A 22,048-nucleotide genomic window follows, 5' to 3' on the forward strand; every position below is an offset into this window, starting at 1 on the left:
TGATTAGGTCCCTATATCTCTCTCTGTTTTTGTTCCTGTCCTTGTCGGATTCTTGTTTGTTGTGTTTCATGCCTGAACCAGACTGTCGTCATGTTTGCTGTAACCTTGTCTTGTCCTGTCGGAATCTGCCGGTCCGTCTGAGCCTACCTATGTTTGGTAATTAAAGAAGCTCTGTTTAAGTTAATTCGCTTTTGGGTCCTCATTCACGCACCGTAACAATTTTACAGATGTATATTGAAAACGGTTTTGGGAGAGTTGATGGATCATTGGGGATCATTCAATATTCCCTTTCCTTTGTTGTTCAGTGAAATCATCCCATGTGAAGAGTCAACTCATTTCATTAAAGTTCAATTCTTAACTAAATTGTTTTACATTTTTTTATTGGAAATATTTTATCATTTGCAATTATGTATACTTATGATAAGGTAAAATGTCTATGTTTCTGTTTCCATATGATATGGTAAATATATTCAATGCTAACTCATTTGCATATATTTCCGTTAATTCCCATATATTCCTGTTAATTCCCACGGAAAGTTTCCACCTCTGAATATAACCCAAAAGGTGCAACCCTAGTGACATCATTTGCTCATCAGGAAAGGATTGAGGAAGTAATGGCAGTTCCTGGTACGTGTGTTTTTATAGCCACCAGCTAGGTGAAGTTGAAAGAGTTACAATCATCTGTCTTCTTCTTTGATTGATGACTAGATAATGTGTTGTCAGATGCTGAATGTCATGTTTTTCTTGAGACTAGTTAGACAATAAGTTTAACTGGGGTTGGCCAAGATAATCCTGCCAAAAGATGTCAAACCAGTAGATGGTTCATGTAAGACAGTTAAAAATATTGTTTTGGGAATCTTGTAGGTACTCTACATCTACAGATAGGAGGGCTTACGAGGCAGGGTGCAATAGTAAGTAAGATTACTTAAAAAATATACATATGAGGAGGTATAATCATAATTCACTCTCATCTCAAATGGAAGAGCAGCTACAGACTCATCATCAGAGTTGACTCACAAGACTAAAGGTGACTATTTCATTTTTCATATTGTAACATTACACTATCGTAAGCAGCATGAGTCCATGGACCCATCCTGTCTGGTGTCAACGGTACAGGCTGGTGGCGGTGGAGAACCGCTGTCCAATCTGCAGCAACTGTGTGATGTCATTGCGTCAGCATGGACCAACATCCCTGTGGAATGTCTCCGACTTGTAGAATCAATTCCCCAAATAATACAGGCTGTTGTGGAGGCAACGGGGGGATCCAACCCGGGACTCGATGGGGGTGCCTAATAAACTGGCTGATGAGTTCATAATTAGTTAATAATATGCATAATGGTATACATTGATGCTTTTTTCTTGTTATGACAACATATCTCCTATATTGGAATGCAGAATACATATCTGAACACATTAACTTGTTTTCTTTTCTTTTCCAGAGTAAAGCATCCAGTGACAGCATGCAGTTGGCCACATTATGGGCTCAATTAGTTCTGCTAACAGAGCTGATTCATCAAACCTATCAACACACAACTATTCTCCATAAAACAATGCACCATAGTCTCATTAGAAGAGGGCTCTCCAACCCTGTTCCTAGAGAGATACCATCCTGTAGCTTTTCATTCCAACCCTATTCTAGCAAAATCTGATTCAAATAATTCACTGGTTAATAAGATAAATCAGATTAGTTACAACTGGGGTTGAAGTGAAAACCTACAGGTTAGCTCTCCACGAACAGGGATGGAGTGAAAACCTACAGGAGGGTAGCTCTCCAGGAACAGGGTTGGAGTGAAAACCTACAGGAGGGTAGCTCTCCACGAACAGGGATGGAGTGAAAACCTACAGGAGGTTAGCTCTCCACGAACAGGGATGGAGTGAAAACCTACAGGAGGGTAGCTCTCCACGAACAGGGTTGGAGTGAAAACCTACAGGAGGGTGTCTCTCCAGGAACATAGTTTGAGTGAAAAACTACAGCAGGGTAGCTCTCCAGGAACAGGGATGGAGAGTCCTGGTATAAACCTACAGGAGGGTGTCTCTCCAGGAACATAGTTTGAGTGAAAAACTACAGCAGGGTAGCTCTCCAGGAACAGGGATGGAGAGTCCTGGTATAAACCTACAGGAGGGTGTCTCTCCAGGAACATAGTTTGAGTGAAAAACTACAGCAGGGTAGCTCTCCAGGAACATAGTTTGAGTGAAAAACTACAGCAGGGTAGCTCTCCTGGAACAGGGATGGAGAGTCCTGGTATAAACCTACAAGAGGGTAGCTCTCCAGGAACAGGGTTGGAGTGCCCTGCATTAGAATATGTAAAAAATAGTGACATTTGACAATTGTAGTTGCATGTCACAAAGCACTTACGGGAATATATAACTTATAATGATGATAGTAAGACATTATAACATGTTTGTATTGTCCTCACAGCCCAAAGCCAGTACAACTCCTAATTGGCTGCTGTGGGAAAGGAGAAAAGAGACCCTTACTGGTCTGAGGGACAGGAGTACTGCAATACTCATACATTATGTGATGGCTGGTTTCATAAAGGTGTAATGATTCCCTAATAATATGTAAGACCCACTTCAAATAAAGTATTAACAATGGCAAAGTCTAAGTATACTTCTCTGTTGTCATGAGATCATCAGGAACTACTGCATTTCTCCGTCTTCACATCAATGTCTTTTTATTATAGGAAACTTCACTGGTACAGTAGATGGGTTGGGCTAAAACCTCAAATCAGCTTGTTTCCCAGTGATTAAATAGCTGATAGCTGCTTTACTGAGGAGCAGTTGTACTTACTATGACTTTGTGATATTTGGTTATCCCTCCTATTTATCTTAAGATGAATGCACTAACTGTTGGTCGCTCTGGATAAGACTATGTGAGTGTTGTAACAGACTGCAGCAAACTTCAGACATTAATAGAGACAGAAAATGTAGTATCTCATCTGGCCTGCTAGAATTAAACTCAAATACATGTACTGAATCAAATATTAATTTTCACAAAGTCTGCTGCCTCAGTTTGTGTGATGGCAATTTGCATATACTCCAGAATGTTATGAAGAGTGATCAGATGAATTGCAATTAATTGCAAAGTCCCTCTTTGCCATGCAAATGAACTGAATCTCCAAAAAACATTTCCAATGCATTTCAATGCATTGAGTTTGAATAACAGACTGGAAGTTTCAAAAGGAGGGTGGTGCTTGGAATCATTGTTCTTCCTCTGTCAACCATGGTTACCTGCAAGGAAGCACTTGCCGTCATCATTGCTTTGCACAAAAAAGGGCTTCACAGGCAAGGATATTGCTACCAGTAAGATTTCACTTAAATTTATCGGATCATCAAGAACTTCAAGGAGAGCGGTTCAATTGTTGTGAAGAAGGCTTCAGAGCGCCCAAGAAAGTCCAGCAAGCGCCAGGACCGTCTCCTAAAGTTGATTCAGTTGCGGGATTGGGGCACCACCAGTACAGAGCTTGCTCAGGAATGGTAGCAGGCAGGTGTGAGTGCATCTGCACGCACAGTGAGACGAAGATTTTTGGAGGATGGCCTGGTGTCAAGAAGGGCAGCAAAGAAGCCACTTCTCTCCAGGAAAAACATCAGGGACAGACTGATATTCTGCAAAAGTTACAGGAATTGGACTGCTGAGGACCGGGGTTAAGTCATTTTCTCTGATGAATCCCCTTTCCGATTGTTTGGGGCATCCGGAAAAAAAGTTTGTCCGGAGAAGACAAGGTGAGCGCTACCATCAGTCCTGTGTCATGCCAACAGTAAAGCATCCTGATAAACACGTTTTCCTCTACGACCCACACAAGTGGCAGAAGACTCATCTGAAGTCGCTACCATTAATATGCCAACTTCTGTTTGGTAGAGTCCTAACTGTTTGGGCTACAAACTATTGGGACCCCACTGTGGAAAGGTTGAGATTCTCACGAACACGATGGTGTTCTCCGTTTTGCTCTATAACACCACAAGTGTCACGGGACTCATCTAAAGGTAACCGGTACTGGTTTAAAAAACAAATGGAAGTACAGTATGAAGGTCGTTTTGTGCCTACACAGAAAAGGGGTAAAATCTGTGTATTTGTTTATTTCCTGAGATTTTTTATATCTCCTAGATTTAGGACAGACACTTCAAAACCTTGATTCTCATGATATATTTTTTGACTTTTTGACTGCTTTTTGACATTTGTGAATGTGTTTCTATAGGCTTTGGCAGCCAAAATGAATATTTGATCAAATAATTGTTAAAAAAATGTGGGGATACATAAAGGGGTCCTAAAGTTCTAAATCAAATAGCTAAGTGATCCATAGTATGACCATCTTAAAACAATTCCATATGTCAGCTTACACCCCCCACCCATTGTCTTAGACTCTAAAGAAATAAACATTCTAGCCCTATTGCCTCTAAATTTTAATTCAATGATCCGACATCTATTTGGCAGTAGCTTAGCACTGCAGTTGTGATTGTAGGAAACAAGAGTAGGTTCAACTTTTTAAAGCTGTTTTATAACATTTCACGTTCAAGAATGGTTTGTGATGTCACATTTCACAATTCAAACGTTTATTTTATTTTATTCCCCCCAGGAAACAGTGGTTAACCTGACAGGTAAAATAGTTGTTTTTGTGCAGCCTACCACGACGGTAACCTCCACGTCCCTCAGTAACTTGGCTATTAGCAGCGCCGCGTCCCCGGTCACCCTAGTGTCACGAGAACCCTGCTTACCTCCTCCGGAGTGGTACGATGGAGATTCCGGAACCTGCCAGACTTTTTCGTTTCCCTCAGACGGCTCGAGGATAGAGTACATCATTACGGTGATGTCTGGGAGGGCACTCGCCTGGGCCACAGCGGTGTGGGAGCACCTCAGTCTGGAGGAGTTCGTGGAGGAAGTTCGGATGGGGTTTGATTCTACATTCTCAGGGAGAGAGGATGCTCGCAAGCTGCTCCAGCTATGCCAAGATACCGAAGTGTGGCAGACTACACAGTAGATTTCCACACGTTAGCAGCTGAGAGTGCTTGGAACCTGGAAGCGCTATTCGACACGTTCCTACACGGAGTATCGGAGGAAGTAAAGGGCGAGCTTGCAGCCCAGGAACTACCGATGGATTTCGAATCGCTCATCGCCTTGACCATTAGGATCGATGTATGACTATGGGAACGAAGGAAGGAGAGGAGAGTCGATTCTACTTTGCATTCGAGGTATACTGGAAGTCCCCGACGGCTCTGTTGGTTACCTGAGTTCCCACGAGAGCCTCCGAAGACTGATGATTTATCTCTTCCCGAGCCCATGTAACTAGGCAGAGCTAGGCTGTCTCCAGCTGAACGGCTATACAGGCTTCACACTAAGAGTTGCCTGTATTGTGGGTCTACTGGTCATTTCGTCTCCACCTGTCCACTAAAAGGCTCTGGTGGGCCATACGGATACATTTTCCTCTCCCCTTAATCACATTCCTTTTCATGCCATATTGCTGTGGGGGAACCATTCTAAATCTCTCTGGGTACACATTGACTCTGGAGCTTTACGGACGCTACCCTGGCTTCCGAGCTGGGTATCCCCACTCAGCCCCTCTCCATTCCCATGGACGTTAGAGCAGTAGACGGGTGCTCTATTGGCCGGGTCACCCACAATACCATCAACCTACATGTGTCAGGGAACTACAGAGAGATGACCCAGTTCCTGCTCATTAAGTCTCCTCAGGTTACTGTGGTATTGGGACTCTTTGTCGGGTCTGGAGATCAAGGCTATGGAGACCTACATTGAGGACTCCCTAGCTGCTGGGTTCATCCGTCCTTCTGCCTCCCACTTATAGTATTGATACAGGAAGGGGACGAGTGGAAAACTGCCTTCAATATGACCAGCGGTCACTGCGAGCATCTGGTCATGTCATATGGCCTCAGCAACGCCCCTGCTGTGCTCCAGGCTCTGGTTAATGATGTTCTCTGCGACATGTAGAACTGGTTTGTCTTCATCTATCTCGATGACATCCTCTTCCTCTCCTGCTCCACCCAAGAACACATGTGGGTCGAAAACGCCTGCAACACCCTTCCCTGCTCTGCCACGGGCCTATCACCTTTTGACTGTTCCCTGTTTTTTTTGTTTTTTTTTACAATTTCTGCATCTGAGTCATACCTGATAGCAGAATGTCCTCAAACCTGTTTGTCAGTGTTCTTGGCCAGCTGTTTGGCAATGCATGAGTAATAACAATACAATTCTGAATTATAATAATTAATTAATACGTTTTATGTTTTCACTTCAAATTGTCTTTTTCAGTCAGGGCTCAATTCAATCTGTATCGTGGAAGTTCCCCTTTATGGCGCGATTGAAATGTAAAGGCAATGTTCTCGTGTTGGTGGCGACTGCATTCAAGGGAAAACTGCATATGTCAGCTCAATAGGAAATGATCTTCAACCCCGCAGCACACACACACACACACACACACACACACACACACACTTACTCACACACACACACACACACACACACACACACACACACACACACACACACACACACACACACTTACTCACACACACACACACACACACACACACACACACACACACACACGCACGCACGCACGCACGCACGCACGCACGCACGCACGCACACACACACGCACGCACGCACGCACGCACACACACACGCACGCACGCACGCACGCACGCACGCACACACACACACACACACACACACACACACACACACACACACACACACACACACACACACACACACACACACAAACTGATGAATGTGCTGCTGAATGTATTTTTTCTATTGCTTTGTTTGATCTTTTCTATATTATGTCTATCTCTGATAAGCTACCCAGGAAAGGGCTAAAAATAGCCCATTTTAATATACTGTGCTGTATGTAGCCTTAGAAATAAGGTTCATGAAAACAATAACTTGATAACATCAGATAAGATTAATATATTAGCCATTTCTGAGACTCACTTAGATCATTAATTTGATGATGCAGCAATAGCAATACAAGGATATAACATCTATAGAAGAGACAGGAATGCTATTGGGGAGGAGTCATATCCCTGTAATGCTTAGGGAAGATCCTATGTCAAGTGTTATTGAAGTGTGGTTGCAGGTTCACCTGGCACATCCAAAGCCCTTTCATTTGGGGTGTTGCTATAGGACACCAAGTGCTAAAAGTCAGTTTCTAAATAATATGTGTGAAATGCTTAATAGTGTATGTGATGTAAACAGAGAGGTCGACTTTCTTGGGGACCTGAATATTGACTCGTTTTCATCATGTAGTCCGCTCAAGAGGAAGCTTCTCACTGTAAACTGTAATCGGGTTCAGGTTATTAATCAACCTACCAGGGTGTTAACAAACACTACAGGAACAAGATCATCCACATGTATTGATCACATTTTTACTAAAACTGTAGAACTTTGTTCTAAAGATGTATCCATACCCATTAGATGCAGTGATCACAATATAGTGGCTATATCCAGGAAAGCCACAGTTCCAAAAGCTGGGCCTAAAATAGTGTATAAAAGATCGTAAAAAAATATTTTGCTGTGACTCTTATGTGGATGATGTTAAAAATATTTGTTGGTCTGATGTGATTAATAAGTAGCATCCAGATGCGGCACTTGATACAATTATGAAATGACTTATTCCAACTATTGATAAACATGCACCTGTTAAGAAACATACTTTTACAACTGTTAAGGCTCCCTGGATTGATGAGGAACTGAAAAACTGTATAACTGAAAGAGATGGGGCCAAAGGAGTGGCTAATAAGTCTGGCTGCACATCTGACTGGCTGACTTACTGCAAATTGAGATGGAAAAAATAGGAGGATGGTAGCAGACTCCATAGCCTCTACTATCCATCAAATCTTTAATCTGAGCCTAGAGGAAAGTCTTTGTCCTCAGGCCTGGAAAGAAGCCAAAGTCATTCCCCTACCCAAGAGTGGTAAAGCGGCCTTTACTGGCTCTAAAAGCAGACCTATGAGCTTGCTGCCAGCTCTTAGCAAACTGTTGGAAAAAATTGTGTTTGACAAAATACAATGCTACTTCTCTGTAAACAAATTATCAGACTTCCAGCATGCTTATAGATAAGAGCACTCAACATGTACTGTTCTGCACTGACACAAATGACTGATGATTGGTTGAAAGAAATTGATAATAAGATGATTGTCGATAATCAAATCGATAATTTCAATAAGCATTTTTCCACGGCTGGCCATGTTTTCCACCTGGCTACCCCTTACGTGGCCAACATCTCAGCACCCCCCGCAGCAACTTGCCCCCGCCCTCTTCTCCTTCACCCAAATCCAGACAGCTGATGTTCTGAAAGAACTGCAAAATCTGGATCCCTACAATTCAACTGGGCTAGACAATCTGGACCCTCTCTCTAAAATTATCCACTGAAATTGATGCAACCCCTATTACTAGCATATTCAACCTCTCTTTCGTATCGTCTGAGATCCCTAAAGATTGGAAAGCTTCCGCACTCATCCCCCTCTTCAAAGAGGGAGGCACTCTAGACCCAAACTGTTACAGACCTATATCCACCCTGCCTTTCTAAAATCTTCGAAAGCCAAGTTAACAAACAGATCACAGACCATTTCGAATCCAACCGTACATTCTCCACTATGCAATCTGGTTTCCGAGCTGGTCATGGGTGCACCTCAGCCACACTCAAGGTCCTAAACGATATCATAACCGCCATCTATAAAAGACAGTACTGTGCAGCCGTCTTCATCGACATGGCCAAGGCTTTCGACTCTGTCAATCACCGCATTCTTATTGGCAGACTCAATAGCCTTGGCTTCTCAAATGACTGCCTCGCCTGGTTCACCAACTACTTCTCAGATAGAGTTAAGTGTGTCAAATCGGAGGGCCTGTTGTCCGGACCTCTGGCAGTCTCTATGGGGGTGCCACAGGGTTCAAATCTTGGGCTGACTCTGTTCTCTGTATATATCAATGATGTCACTCTTGCTGCTGGTGATTCTCTGATTCACCTCTAAGCAGACGACACCATTCTGTATACATCTGGCCCTTCTTTGGGCACTGTGCCTCCAAACGAGCTTCAATGCCATACAACACTCCTGACGTGGCCTCCAACTGATTTTAAATTCTAGGATAACTAAGTGCATGCTCTTCAACCGACTGCTGCAAGCACCCTCCTGGCCAACAAGCATCACTACTCTGGACGATTCTGACCAAGAATATGTGGACAACTACAAATACCTAGGTGTCTGGTTTGACTGTAAACTCTCCCTCCAGAATCTAGAATCCGCTTCCTATTTTGCAACAAAGCCTCCTTCACTCATGGCGCCAACATACCCTCGTAAAACTGCCTATTCTATTGATCCTTGAATTTGGCGATGTCATTTACAAAATTGCTCCCAACACTCTACTCAGCAAACTGGATGTAGTCTATCACAGCTCCATCCGTTTTATCACCAAAGCCCCATACACTACCCACCACTGCGACCTGTATGCTCTCCTTGGCTGGCCCTCACTACATATCCATCGCCAAATCCACTGGCTCCCGGTCATCTATAAGTCTTTGCTCTGTAAAGCTCTGCCATATCACAGCTCACTGGTCACCATAGCAACACCCACGCGTAGCACTCGCTCCAGCAGGTATATTTCACTGGTCCTCCCCAAAGCCAACACTTACTTTGTCCGCCTTTCCTTCCATTTCTCTGCTGCCAATGACTGGAACGAATTGCAAAAATCTCTGAAGCTGAAAACTTATATCTCCCTCTCTAACTTTAAGCGTCAGCTGTCAGAGCAGCTTTCGACTATGTCCATCACCGCATTTTTATCAGCAGACTCAATAGCCTTGGGTTCTCAAATGACTGCCTCGCCTGGTTCACCAACTACTTCTCAGATAGAGTTCTGTGTGTCAAATCGGAGGGCCTGTTGTCTGGACCTCTGGCAGTCTCTATGGGGTTGCCAAAGAGTTCAAATCTCAGGCCGACTCTTTTCTCTGTATATATCAATGGTGTCGCTCTTGCTGCGTGTAATTCTCTGATCCACCTCTACGCAGAGGACACCATTCTGAATACATCTGGCCAATGACTGGAATGACTGGAACAAATTACAAAAATATCTGAAGCTGGAGACTTATATCTCCCTCTCTGACTTTCAGCGTCAGCTGTCAGAGCAGCATATCGATCGCTGTACCTGTACACTGCCAATCTGTAAATAGCACACCCAACTACGTCATGCCCATGTTATTACTTGCCCTCTTGCTCTTTTGCACCCCAGTATCTCCACAGGCACATCATCACCTGCATATATATCACTCCACTGTTTAATTGCTAAATTGTAATTATTTTAGTCTCTAGGGCCTATTTATTGCCTACCTCCCTACTCTTCTACATTTGCACACACTGTACATATATTTTTCTATTTATTTTATATTGTGTTATTGACTGTACATTTGTTTATGTGTAACTCTGTGTTGTTGTTTTTTTGCACTGCTTTGCTTTATCTTGGCCAGGTCGGAGTTGTAAATGAGAACTAGTTCTCAACTGGCTTACCGTGGAATAAAGAATAAAAAAATAAAAGTTGTGGGTACTGTACTGTTAGATTTCAGCGAAACCTTTGATATTATTGACCATAAGCTGTTGTTGAAGAAAGGTATGTGTTATGGCTTTTCAAAGTCTGCCATGTCGTTGATTCAGAGATATCTATCTAATATATCTCAAGGTTTTTTTTTATTTTTGGAAGCTTCTCAAATGTCAAACATGTGAAGTGTGGTGTACCACAAGGCAGCTCTCTCGGCCCTCTACTCTTCTCAATTTTTACCAATGACCTGCCACTGGCATTAAACAAAGCATGTGTGTCCATGTATGCTGATTATTCAACCATACTGTATACGCATCAGCAACCACAACAAATGAAGTCACTGAAACCCGTAACAAAGAGTTGCAGTCTGTTTTGGAATGGGTGGCCAGTAATAAACTGGTCCTGAACATCTCTAAAACTAAGAGCATTGTATTTGGTACAAATCATTCCCTAAGTTCTAGACCTCAGCTCAATCTGGTAATGAATAGTGTGGCTGTTGAACAAGTTGAGGAGATTAAATTACTTGGTGTTACCTTAGATTGTAAACTATCATGGTCAAAATATAGATTCAAAGATTGCAAAGATGGGGAGAGGTCTGTCAATAGTACTTTGGTCCCAGCTCTCTGCAGGTCATTCACTAGGTCCCCCCGTGTGGTTCTGGGATTTTTGCTCACCGTTCTTGTGATCATTTTGACCCCACGGGGTGAGATCTCGCGTGGAGCCCCAGATCGAGGGAGATTATCAGTGGTCTTGTATGTCTTCCATTTCTTAATAATTGCTCCCACAGTTGATTTCTTCAAACCAAGCTGCTTACCTATTGCAGATTCAGTCTTCCCAGCATGGTGCAGGTCTACAATTTTGTTTCTGGTGTCCTTTTTGGTCTTGGCCATAGTGGAGTTTGGAGTGTGACTGTTTGAGGTTGTGGACAGGTGTCTTTTATACTGATAACAAGTTCAAACAGGTGCCATTAATATAGGTAATGAGTGGAGGACAGAGGAGCCTCTTAAAGAAGAAGTTACATGTCTGTGAGAGCCAGAAATCTTATTTGTAGGTGACCAAATACTTATTTTCCACCATAATTTGCAAATAAATTCATTAAAAATCCTACAATGTAATTTTCTGGATTTTTTTCTCATTTTGTCTGTCATAGTTGAAGTGTACCTATGATGAAAATTACAGGCCTCTCTCATCTTTTTAAGTGGGAGAACTTGCACAATTGGTGGCTGACTAAATACTTTTTTGCCCCACTGTATATATGGGAGGTAGGCAAATGCCTTTCACTGAGCTGTAGAAAGACAGATTGACAGGGGTGAGACAATTAATTGTAATTTATCATAATGTTATTTTGTTGTTTGCAGGCGCACTATCCTTCTGACCCTATGCAGCCAGGTTCCATCTACTTTTTAACTCTTCGCAAGTGTGGCTTGTTTGGTGTCTGCTGTGCAGGAATACCCCAACAAGTAAACTATTGATTGATGAAGGCATGTCATCCAGCAAAGGCAGCAGCGCAGACATCAACTACATGCACCATTTCTTCACCAACTACAGAGTTGGGGAAACACAATTCGACCTGAATTGTGATAACTATAGTGGCCAAAACAAGAACAAGTTTGTGCTCTGGTATTGTGCCTGGCGGACAAATGTACAAGCTCCACCACAGTCTGAAGTACTACTTAAGTATTGTTTGGGGGTATCTACATTACTTTACTATTCATATTTTTGGCAACTTTTACTTCCACTTCATTACATTTCGAAAGAAAACAATGGATTTTAAAACCAAATACTTTTAGACTTTTACTGGGTGATTTTTTTAGTAATTTACTGGGTGACTTTTACTTTTACTTCTGTCATTATCTATTAAGGTATCATTGCATTTACTCAAGTATGACCCTAATACTTTTTCCACCACTGGACGTGGCGTGGGGTTATAGTATTTCTTTCACATGGCCCATCAATTTAGACAAGTGTGTCTGGGTAAGAGCCATCTAATATTTATAAAGTCTTTTTTATCTGGACACTTTCTGTTTACCTGGCATTTTTCCATATTGTTGGCTACTACCACTTTAAATCTTTACTTCACTACTCACTGTTTAGCACATGACCTCACATGTGAATCTTTAAATAGATGGGTGGTGCTGGCTTAAGAGTGTGTGAACAATGCTGAATGGGTGTAGACAAAGGAGAGTTCTCCAGTAGGTACCAAAACATTCAAAGGCCCTTTTCTCAAAAGTGAGTTTACAAGTTTATCAACTTTTAAATCAGAATTACTTTCCCATTGTTCCTCAAAAATGCAGTGTATGATATACCATTTTGTAGCTCTGAGTCTCTACTTTTTACCAATGTAAAAAGACCCATTTAAAATGTTGCTACATAAGACCGAATCCAGGTGGTGAGTCACATTTGGTTTGCCTCCCTGTTGTGCTGTCTATCTGTCTCAGCATCTTCTCTGCTGTCACTCTGTGCTTCTTCTTGTTCTCTGTCTACCTGTCTCTCTGCTTAAGCCTTATACTTTATAAAAATAAATCTAACAACTTGGGCTATATTTTAAATCACGTGTCCCCCTGAATGAACATCTACCCTAAGTGTTACTACTACAGAGCTCCAGACTAACATTTTCCTCTGGTGTCACAACATTTTACAGTTGGGGACACCAGCCCTGAGTAATCATCTTATAAAGTCATTCTTATTGCTTTATTAAGAAGTATAAATAATAAACTACTGAGGTATTCAAGTTGTTTCATCTAACATGTTCAAGCAGGAATGCATGATGCAACATAATCCAGTGATTGTCATGAACTTTTAGTTGACAACAGACTATAGTTCTTATGTTTTACTGTCATAGTAGGACTCCAGAATGTCTAGATTTAGATGACAACAGATTATAGTTCTTATATTTTACTGTCATAGTAGGACTCCAGAATGTCCAGATTTAGATGACAACAGACTATAGTTCTTATATTTTACTGTCATAGTAGGACTCCAGAATGTCTAGATTTAGATGACAACAGATTATAGTTCTTATATTTTACTGTCATAGTATGACTCCAGAATGTCCAGATTTAGTTGTTTTGGTCAATAGAGATGAATTACATACATCTTCATGTGAACTAACTACTGTACACAGAACGATATAAACGTAACATAAAATGTTGGTCCCATGTTTCATGAGCTGAAATAAAAGATCCCAGAAATGTTCCATATGCACAAAAAGCGTATTTCTCTAAAATGTTGTGCACAAATGTGTTTACATCCCTGTTGGTGAGCATTTCTCCTTTATGGCATATTGTATGGCATATCAAGAAGCTGATTAAACAGCATGATCACAGATACACCTGGTGCTGGGGACAATAAAAGGCCCCTCTAAAATGTGCAATTTTGTCACACATCACAATGTCACTGATGTCTCAAGTTTTGAGGGAGTGTGCAATTGGCATGCTAAATGCAGGAATCTCCACCAGAGCTGTTGCCAGATAATTTAATGTTAATTTCTCTACCATAAGCCGCCTCCAACGTTGTTTTTAGATAATTTGGCAGTACGTCCTACCGGCCTCACAACCACAGACCACATGTATGGCATGGTGTGGGCGACATTGTGAACGTTGTGAACAGAGTGCCCCATGGTGGCTGTGGGGTTATGGTATGGGCATTTTATTGTTGGCAATTTGAATGCACAGAGATACTGTGACTAGATCCTGAGGCCCATTGTCATGCCATTCATCCGCTGCCTTCACATCATGTTCCAGCACGATAATGCACGGCCCCATGTCACAAGGTTCTGTACACAATTGCTGGAAGCAGAAAATGTCCCAGTTCTTCCATGGCCTGCATACTCACCAGACATATCACATGTTTGGAATGCCCCGGATCAATGTGTATGATCAATCAATCAATAAATCAAATGTATTTCTAAAGCCCTTCTTACATCAGCTGATGTCACAAAGTGCTGTACAGAAACCCATTGTAAAACCCCAAACAGCAAAGCAATGCAGGTGTAGAAGCACGGTGGCTAGGAAAAACTATCTAGAAAGGCCAGAACCTAGGAAGAAACCTAGAGAGGAACCAGGCTATGTTAGGTGGCCAGTCCTCTTCTGGCTGTGCCGGGTGGAGATTATAACAGAACATGGCCAAGATGTTCAAATGACGGTGTGTTCCAGTTCCCGCCAATATCCAGCAACTCCACACAGCCATTGAAAAGGACAACATTCCACAGTCAATAACCTGATCAACCCTGTCACAACAGATACTGACTGGTTTTCTGATCCACGCCCCTATGTTTTTTAAGGTATCTGTGACCAACAGATGTATTTCTCCATAGATTAGGGCCTAATTTATTTATTTCAATTGATTGTTTTCCTTATATGAACTGTAAGTCAGTGAAATCTTTGTAATTGTTTCATGATGCATTTTATGGTAAGTTAATAAAGGTGTTCTTTGTCATGCTCCTTACATCTAGAGCTGATGGAATGTTTAGCAGGTGTAAATGTTCTTTGTCAGGTCACATTTCACAATTAAAACAAGTGTATTTTCTCCCCCCCCCCCCCCCCCCCTAGGGGTGGTTGACCTGACAGGTAAAACGTGTATGTTATTTCCCCTCTAGGGGTGGTTGACCTGACAGGTAAAACGTGTATGTTATTTCCCCTCCTAGGGGTGGTTGACCTGACAGGTAAAACGTGTATGTTATTCCCCCCTAGGGGTGGTTGACCTGACAGGTAAAACGTGTATGTTATTCCCCTCCTAGGGGTGGTTGACCTGACAGGTAAAACGTGTATGTTATTTCCCCCATAGGGGTGGTTGACCTGACAGGTAAAACGTGTATGTTATTTCCCCCATAGGGGTGGTTGACCTGACAGGTAAAATGCCTCTCTTGTTTTTATAAACTACTATGAAAAACATTATTAACAAACGTACTTCATGTTTTGCCATTTGAAGTGAAGTGTAGTGAAAGTGAAACTGAGTGAAATGAAAAGTCATTAGTAATGATGACTATCTTTGGCAGAATGTTCTCAATCGTGTTTGTCACCACAGGAGGTTGATGGCACCATAATTGGGGAGGATGGGCTCGTGGTAATGACATGAGCCGACTTAGTGGAATGGTATCAAATACAACAAACACATCATTTCCATGTGCTTGATACCATTCCATTTGCTCAGTTCCAGACATTATTTGGAGCTGTCCTTCCCTCAGCAGCCTCCACTGTTTGTCAGTGTTCTTGGCCAGCTGCTTGGCAATGCATGAGTAATAACAATACAATTGTGAATAATAATTAAATAATTAAATAATAGCTTTTCTGCTTTCATCAACTTGTCTTTTTCAGTTAGACTTAGGAGGTATTCTTTGAGACAACCTCTGATGGATTACAGCATTGCAGAATGTACTTTAGTAAATTAATCTGCACTTTAATCATAATGTGAAGATCTTTGAGAAATGTGTTGGTAAAACTAAAATCATGTATACATACATTTTAAATATAATGCCCATGTTATTTTAGCCATGAAAGATCCACACTCGTATTCCTCTGCGGTGGTTCAGGGAGGTGGCACCCCATTTGCTTCCTCCAGTGAGGGACGCACCACAGTGGTCAGTGTGTGGGAGAACATCAACTACTACTACTACTACTACTACTACTACTACTACAACACCAACACCTACATCAGCAGGTGAGCAGACCCTGACCCATGAACAGACACCACTGACTCAGTCCAACTACATTACCCAACAGACACCACTGACTCAGTCCAACTACACTACCCAACAGACACCACGACTCAGTCCAACAACACTACCCAACAGACACACTCTTTCTATATGTATTGTGAAAATCCTGCTCTGGTTCTGAGGTTCTAGCTGAGATACGGCTACAACTGGTCTCCTGTGATTGGTTGCGAAGTTGGTGAAGAGCAGGAGATGGAGCCATCGTCCAGGTGTCTGGGAAGTACAACCCTCTAAAATACATCTACACCTTGGTGTTCACCACCAACCGGGGGCTCTCTCTGTTGGCCGGCCAGCCCTTCCAAGTCTCCTTCAACTTCTACCCAGCCCACATGGGAAATGAGCTGAGGCTGAAGCGGTCGCTTCAACGGTGCCGGCATCACCTCCATTGGAGCCCACTGGGGATTGGTGTACTTGGAAGAGGCTTGAAACAGCACCTTCTCTTAATTGGAAAAAAAAGTATGTCTTGCTCTTTGGGTTGGTTCCCTGGAAACAGATTAAGCCTAGTTCTGGACCAGTTCCGATTAATGGAGATTCTCCATTGGGCATTTCCAAAATAAATATTATAGTTTGATTACATGTTAGGGTATCTGAGGAGTAAATATAAACTAATTTTGACTTGTTGAAACAAAGTTTAGGGGTAGATTTTCGGATTCCTTTCTCTGCAAGTTGAATGAGTTGATTACTCAAATCGATGGAGCCAACAAGACAGACTTTCTGGGATATAAAGAAGGATTGTATCTAACAAAACGACACTACATGTTATAGCTGGGCCCCTTTGGATGACAAATCAGAGGAAGATTTTCAAAAATTAAGTGAATAGTTAATAGTTATGTAAATGTAGGAAACCTGTTCCCGTGGAAAAATATTTTGATGTGGGGCGCCTTCCTCAAACAATTGCATGGCATGTTTTCGCTGTAATAGCTACTATAAATTGGACAGTGCAGTTAGATTAACAAGAATTTAAGCTTTCAGCCGATATAACACACTTATATGTACATAAATGTTTAAAATCCATAATATTCATGATTATTTATTTGAATTGCGCACCCTCCAGTTTCCCGGAAGTTGTCCTGCTTGTGGGACACCTATCCTTAAGAAGTTTTTAATTAATTTTGAATGTTTAGAATATTATTGAGTATTTTCTAAATATGCACACTTTTCTTTTTGAGGTTACGCCTTTGAAGGAGAAGAGTCACATACAGGTCACATGCATTATTGAAGGTTGTATTTACCACAACAAATGAAAAGATGAGTATGTATGAGTTTATCAGAATACATTTAATATACAGTACATGAGTTCAGCTTGTTATCTTAGCGTTATACAGCAAACAAATGTTTTGTAAGGGAAGCTACCAACTGGGCAAAGACGTCAATTCAACGTCTATTCCACATTGGTTCAACATAATTTCATTGAAATGACGTGGAAACAACGTTGATTCAACCAGTGTGTGCCCAATGGGTAGTTATTGAGATAAATTCATGTTCTTACCCAACTAAAAGAAAATAGATAACTCAACTTACATACACAAAAGTAGTTAATATAGCAATTTTGATTTATATTGACCTTTATTTTTGATAAATTAGGTCCTACATTATATATTTGTATTAATGTGTTAATTGAACTAACACATATTATGGATAGGTAGTCACAAGTGCCTCGGGGTATTTCACCTTGTCATCTGTATACAAACTTTTATTTTATCACTTTGTAACTTCTACTGATATTTATCTGGTCATCTGCAGAAAAATAAATCAGATTGTTTTCCTGTAGTAACATGAACAGGTTGTCAGTGATTTAATGAAGATGTGAGTGTTGTAACAGACTGCAGAAAACGTTGGAAAATAATGGAGACAGAAAATGTAGAATCTCATCTGCCCCTCTAGAATTAAATGGAAAAACATGTTCTGAAACAAACATTCTACAATAAAATACTGTAGATATTTGAGCAAACCAATGAACTAACCATCCTGTTAATGACAAGATCCACACGTCTTTTTCAGCGTGTTAATGTTTAAAGGGAAGGAGTTCCTCTTGGTGTAATAAAACAACTGAAGATTGGGAGACTGATTTTGAGCGATTTTCGTACACATTCATACGATGTTGGTATATTATTTTAATTGTTCGGTTGTTAGATTGTATCTTTTTTTGATCCCTATTTCAGAACATTAATTTGTTACAATTCAAAAGAACACAATTATTATTTCCTTATAGTAATTCCTTGATACTCCCTCCCAAAGTAGCCTCGACCAATTAGAAAACAATGTCTGACTTCTCAATAGTGACTGACTAAAGGTGTTCTTTGTCATGCTCCTTCCATCTAGAGCTGATGGAATGTTCAGCAGGTATAAATGCAGTTCTTAGAGGAAGCAGTAGACTAGAAGGACCTGGCAGAGACAGAGAGACAAGAAGCTTTCACAGGTTTTGACACACATCTCAAGATAGCACTGTGGGTAACTACACAACTAACTAAATAGAAAATGTGCAATTGTATTTAATGCATAATACTGGTGTGGGAAATGTTATGAAGTTAATACTCATTATCTCTTGGTTCTTGGGCACAAACAATATGCCCTTTGGCCTCTAAATGTAAATGAAATGATCTGACTTTAAAAAAGTTTTACAGTAGCTTAGCACTGCAAGAGTGATTGTAGTAAACAAGAGGAGGTTCAACTTTTTAGAGCTGTTTTATAACATTTCACATTAAGAATGGTTTGTTGTTTGTTACGTCACAATTCAAAAGGTTATTTTATTTTCCCTCCTAGGAAACACTGACCTGACAGGTAAAATGACTTATTTGTTTTGACAAACTACTATGAAAAACATTATTAACTACATTATTTCAAGTTTTACCATTTAAAGTGAAACGGAATGAGAGTGAAATTGACTGAAATTAAAGGTCTTAAGTGTTGATGCCTCACTTTTGCAGAATGTTCTTAATCCTGGTTGTCACAATGTTCTTGGCTGGCTGCTTGGCTTTGCGTGAGTTATAAAAATACAAATCTGAATTATAATGATTAAATAATAGCTTTTGTGCTTTCACCAATTTGTCTTTTTCAGTTAGACTTAGGAGTTCTTCTTTGAGACATAAACTGATGGATTAAATCATTGCAGAATGTACTTTAGTTAATTCATCTGCACTTTATTAATAATGTAAAGATCTTTCAGAAATGTGTTGTTAAAAATAAAATGATGTATATATAAATATGTATTATTAATATAGTAAATATAGTAAACATATTGGCCATGTTATTTTAGCCATCAAAGATCCATACTCGTATTCCTCTGAGGTGGGTCAGGGACTTGGCACCCCATTTTCTTCCTACGGTGAGGGGCGCATTACGGGAGTCAGAGTGTGGGAGACCAACAACAACTATTACTACTACTACTACTACTACAACTACAACAGCAACAACTACATCAGTGGGTGAGTAGACCCTGACCCATAAACAGAAGCCACGACTCAGTCAAACTACACTACCCAACAAACACCACTGACTCAGTCCAACTACACTACCGAACAAACACCACTGACTCAGTCCAACTACACTACCCAACAAACACCACTGACTCAGTCCAACTACACTACCCAACAAACACCACTGACTCAGTCCAACTACACTACCCAACATTCACCACGACTTAGTCCAACTACACTACCCAACATTCACCACGACTTAGTCCAACTACACTACCCAACATTCACCACGACTTAGTCCAACTACACTACCCAACATTCACCACGACTCAGTCCAACTACACTACCCAATAGACTTTCGTTCTTTCTTTCTTTCTTTCTTTCTTTATTTCTTTATGTATTTATGTATTTATTCATTTGTTGTGTTTATTACATATTCAGTACATGACCAAACAATAGTGTTATCGTATCTAACCCAGAGTACAATGTAAAATGTAATTCCTTGATATTCTCTGACGCTACCTGCTGTCTCGGTCTGAATGTGCCTTATCAAAACACAACCAACTTGAAAAGCTTCCTCTGTTTTAGGTTGCAGCTCAGATACGGTAGCAACTGGTCTCCTGTGTTTGGTGGTGAAGGGGGCTTAAAGCAGGAGATTGAGCTGTTTAATGATGAGGCCATCGTTGAGGTGTCTGGGAAGTACAACCCAGCAGACTACATCTGCTACCTGGTGTTAACCACCAACATGGGGCGCACTCTGTCAGCCGGCCTGCCCAACCAGGTCTCCTTCAACTTCTACCCAGACAACATGGGCAATGAGCTGAGGCTGCTCAGTGGTCGCATCAATGGTGCCGGGATCACCTCCATCGGAGCCCACTGGGGATTGGTGGACATGGAAGGGGCTGGAAACTCCTCCATCGGAGCCCACTGGGGATTGTTGGACATGGAAGGGGCTGGAAACAGTACTCTGGAAACAGCACTGGAAACAGTAACTCCTATTTTTTAGGGGGAAAAAAGTATGTCTTGCTCTTTGGGATGGTATCCCAGATACAGATTAAGCCTAATCCTGGACTAGTTACTTTCAATGGAGATTCTCCTTTCAACATGCTTTTTAGTCCAGGAGTAAACTTAATCTGGGTCCAGGAAACTGACCCTATATGTTGGACGGATGTTTGACATAGACGCTGACAGAACAGTTTTTTATATCACTATCTAATGGATGCTTCATGAGAATTTAAACTGAATTAATTTGAAAGTTTAAAAGTATTTTTGTACTGCTTCAAGTGAGGAATCACCTCAAAAATATTCCAAATTATTCAAAACATTCAAATTCATTCAGTTTCTCATTCTCTCTCCCATCAGATAGTGAAATAAAAAACAGTTCTGTCAGCGTCCATTAGATAGGAATATTCAAACAGTCCTGTCAGCTTGGGTCAACATGCGTTGTTATCACATTTTATCACAATAAAGGAAAGAATCATATGGGATTTAAAGGATTAATTATATCTTTGATTAATGGAACAATCAAATATTATGGGGAGATAATAGTGTTTCAGGGTGTTTCACCTTCACTATTTTATACACGCTGCTTTTGTTATTTGTTGATCCTTTTCTGCTACATCTGCTTCTGGACATTTTAATAAAAAGCAGATCTTTAATCATTATATTTCATTGTATTCCTTTTGATAAGCATATACATACAGTAGTGACCAGACGCTACGATAAACTAATCTGTCATCTTAACAAACCCTACCTCAATGGTGTCAATAAGGAACTACATTTATAACAGCAAGACTGTTGAAACGCCTATTCAATAGTAAACAAGGGGAAAAAATGGATAGTTACATATCGGGATATTATTTTCCACGATATATCATGTTGTATCGCATCAACAATATCAAACTATTATTTTTGTGCTAGTTGGCTGTCCCTGCACTAAAACTCTTATTTGTCTTTGTAGACTGTTTTCCTTTACATTTTCATTTTAAATAGGAAGCGCATTTTTGGGGGGCAATTTTACTTCCATTACTTTCTCATGCTTTCTAGTCTCTCTGCCACAGACATATAGTGAGCAATGTTTGGAACATCGAATCACAATAAATAACAGTATATAACCACAATAAGTGTATAATCATGAGAATCATAATATATATCATACCAACACCATATAATTGTTATAATATGGGGCTGCATAGTGTTTTAGTTAAAGCTAAAGTCTGAGATTTGGGAAGCTGTTCAATGTACAGCTGTATACCAAAACAAGTGGTGGGGAAGGACACCACTTTGTTACGAATCACAGACTGTGTGGATGGTCTAGATTAGACAGTTTGATAGATGGGGCTTATACAGTATATGGATGGTCTAGATTAGACAGTTTGATAG

The 22,048-nt window shown here is 40.9% G+C and overlaps 2 protein-coding genes and 1 pseudogene across 3 annotated transcripts in view; all 3 read left to right on the top strand.

Moving 5' to 3' along the window:
* Window positions 1-15,516: 15,516 nt before the first annotated feature.
* Window positions 15,517-16,694, top strand: LOC110520765 (zymogen granule membrane protein 16-like; annotated as a pseudogene).
* Window positions 16,695-18,579: 1,885 nt separating this feature from the next.
* On the top strand, window positions 18,580-21,324 carry LOC110507434 (zymogen granule membrane protein 16-like). Of its 2 annotated transcripts, none has more exons than XM_090188604.1 (5): window positions 18,580-18,701; window positions 19,014-19,031; window positions 19,178-19,230; window positions 19,507-19,675; window positions 20,255-21,324. In XM_090188604.1, the coding sequence occupies exons 3-5, from the start codon at window positions 19,179-19,181 to the stop codon at window positions 20,670-20,672; spliced, it is 639 nt and encodes a 212-aa protein (XP_090044730.1). In that variant the 5' UTR covers window positions 18,580-18,701; window positions 19,014-19,031; window position 19,178; the 3' UTR covers window positions 20,673-21,324. The 2 variants fall into 2 exon arrangements, with proteins under 2 accessions (XP_090044730.1, XP_090044732.1); XM_090188606.1 differs by having other exon boundaries at window positions 18,580-18,697.
* The window catches only part of LOC118937668 (zymogen granule membrane protein 16), a 41,793-nt gene continuing 38,346 nt past the window's right edge, over window positions 18,602-22,048 (top strand). The window contains exon 1 of the mRNA XM_090188636.1: window positions 18,602-18,697. The gene's annotated coding sequence lies outside the window, so the exon portion shown is untranslated. The remainder of the gene's footprint in view (window positions 18,698-22,048) is intronic.

This window comes from Oncorhynchus mykiss, chromosome 2 (genome assembly GCF_057628025.1).
Source record: "Oncorhynchus mykiss isolate SJ-2025 chromosome 2, ASM5762802v1, whole genome shotgun sequence".
Classification (NCBI taxonomy): domain Eukaryota; kingdom Metazoa; phylum Chordata; class Actinopteri; order Salmoniformes; family Salmonidae; genus Oncorhynchus; species Oncorhynchus mykiss.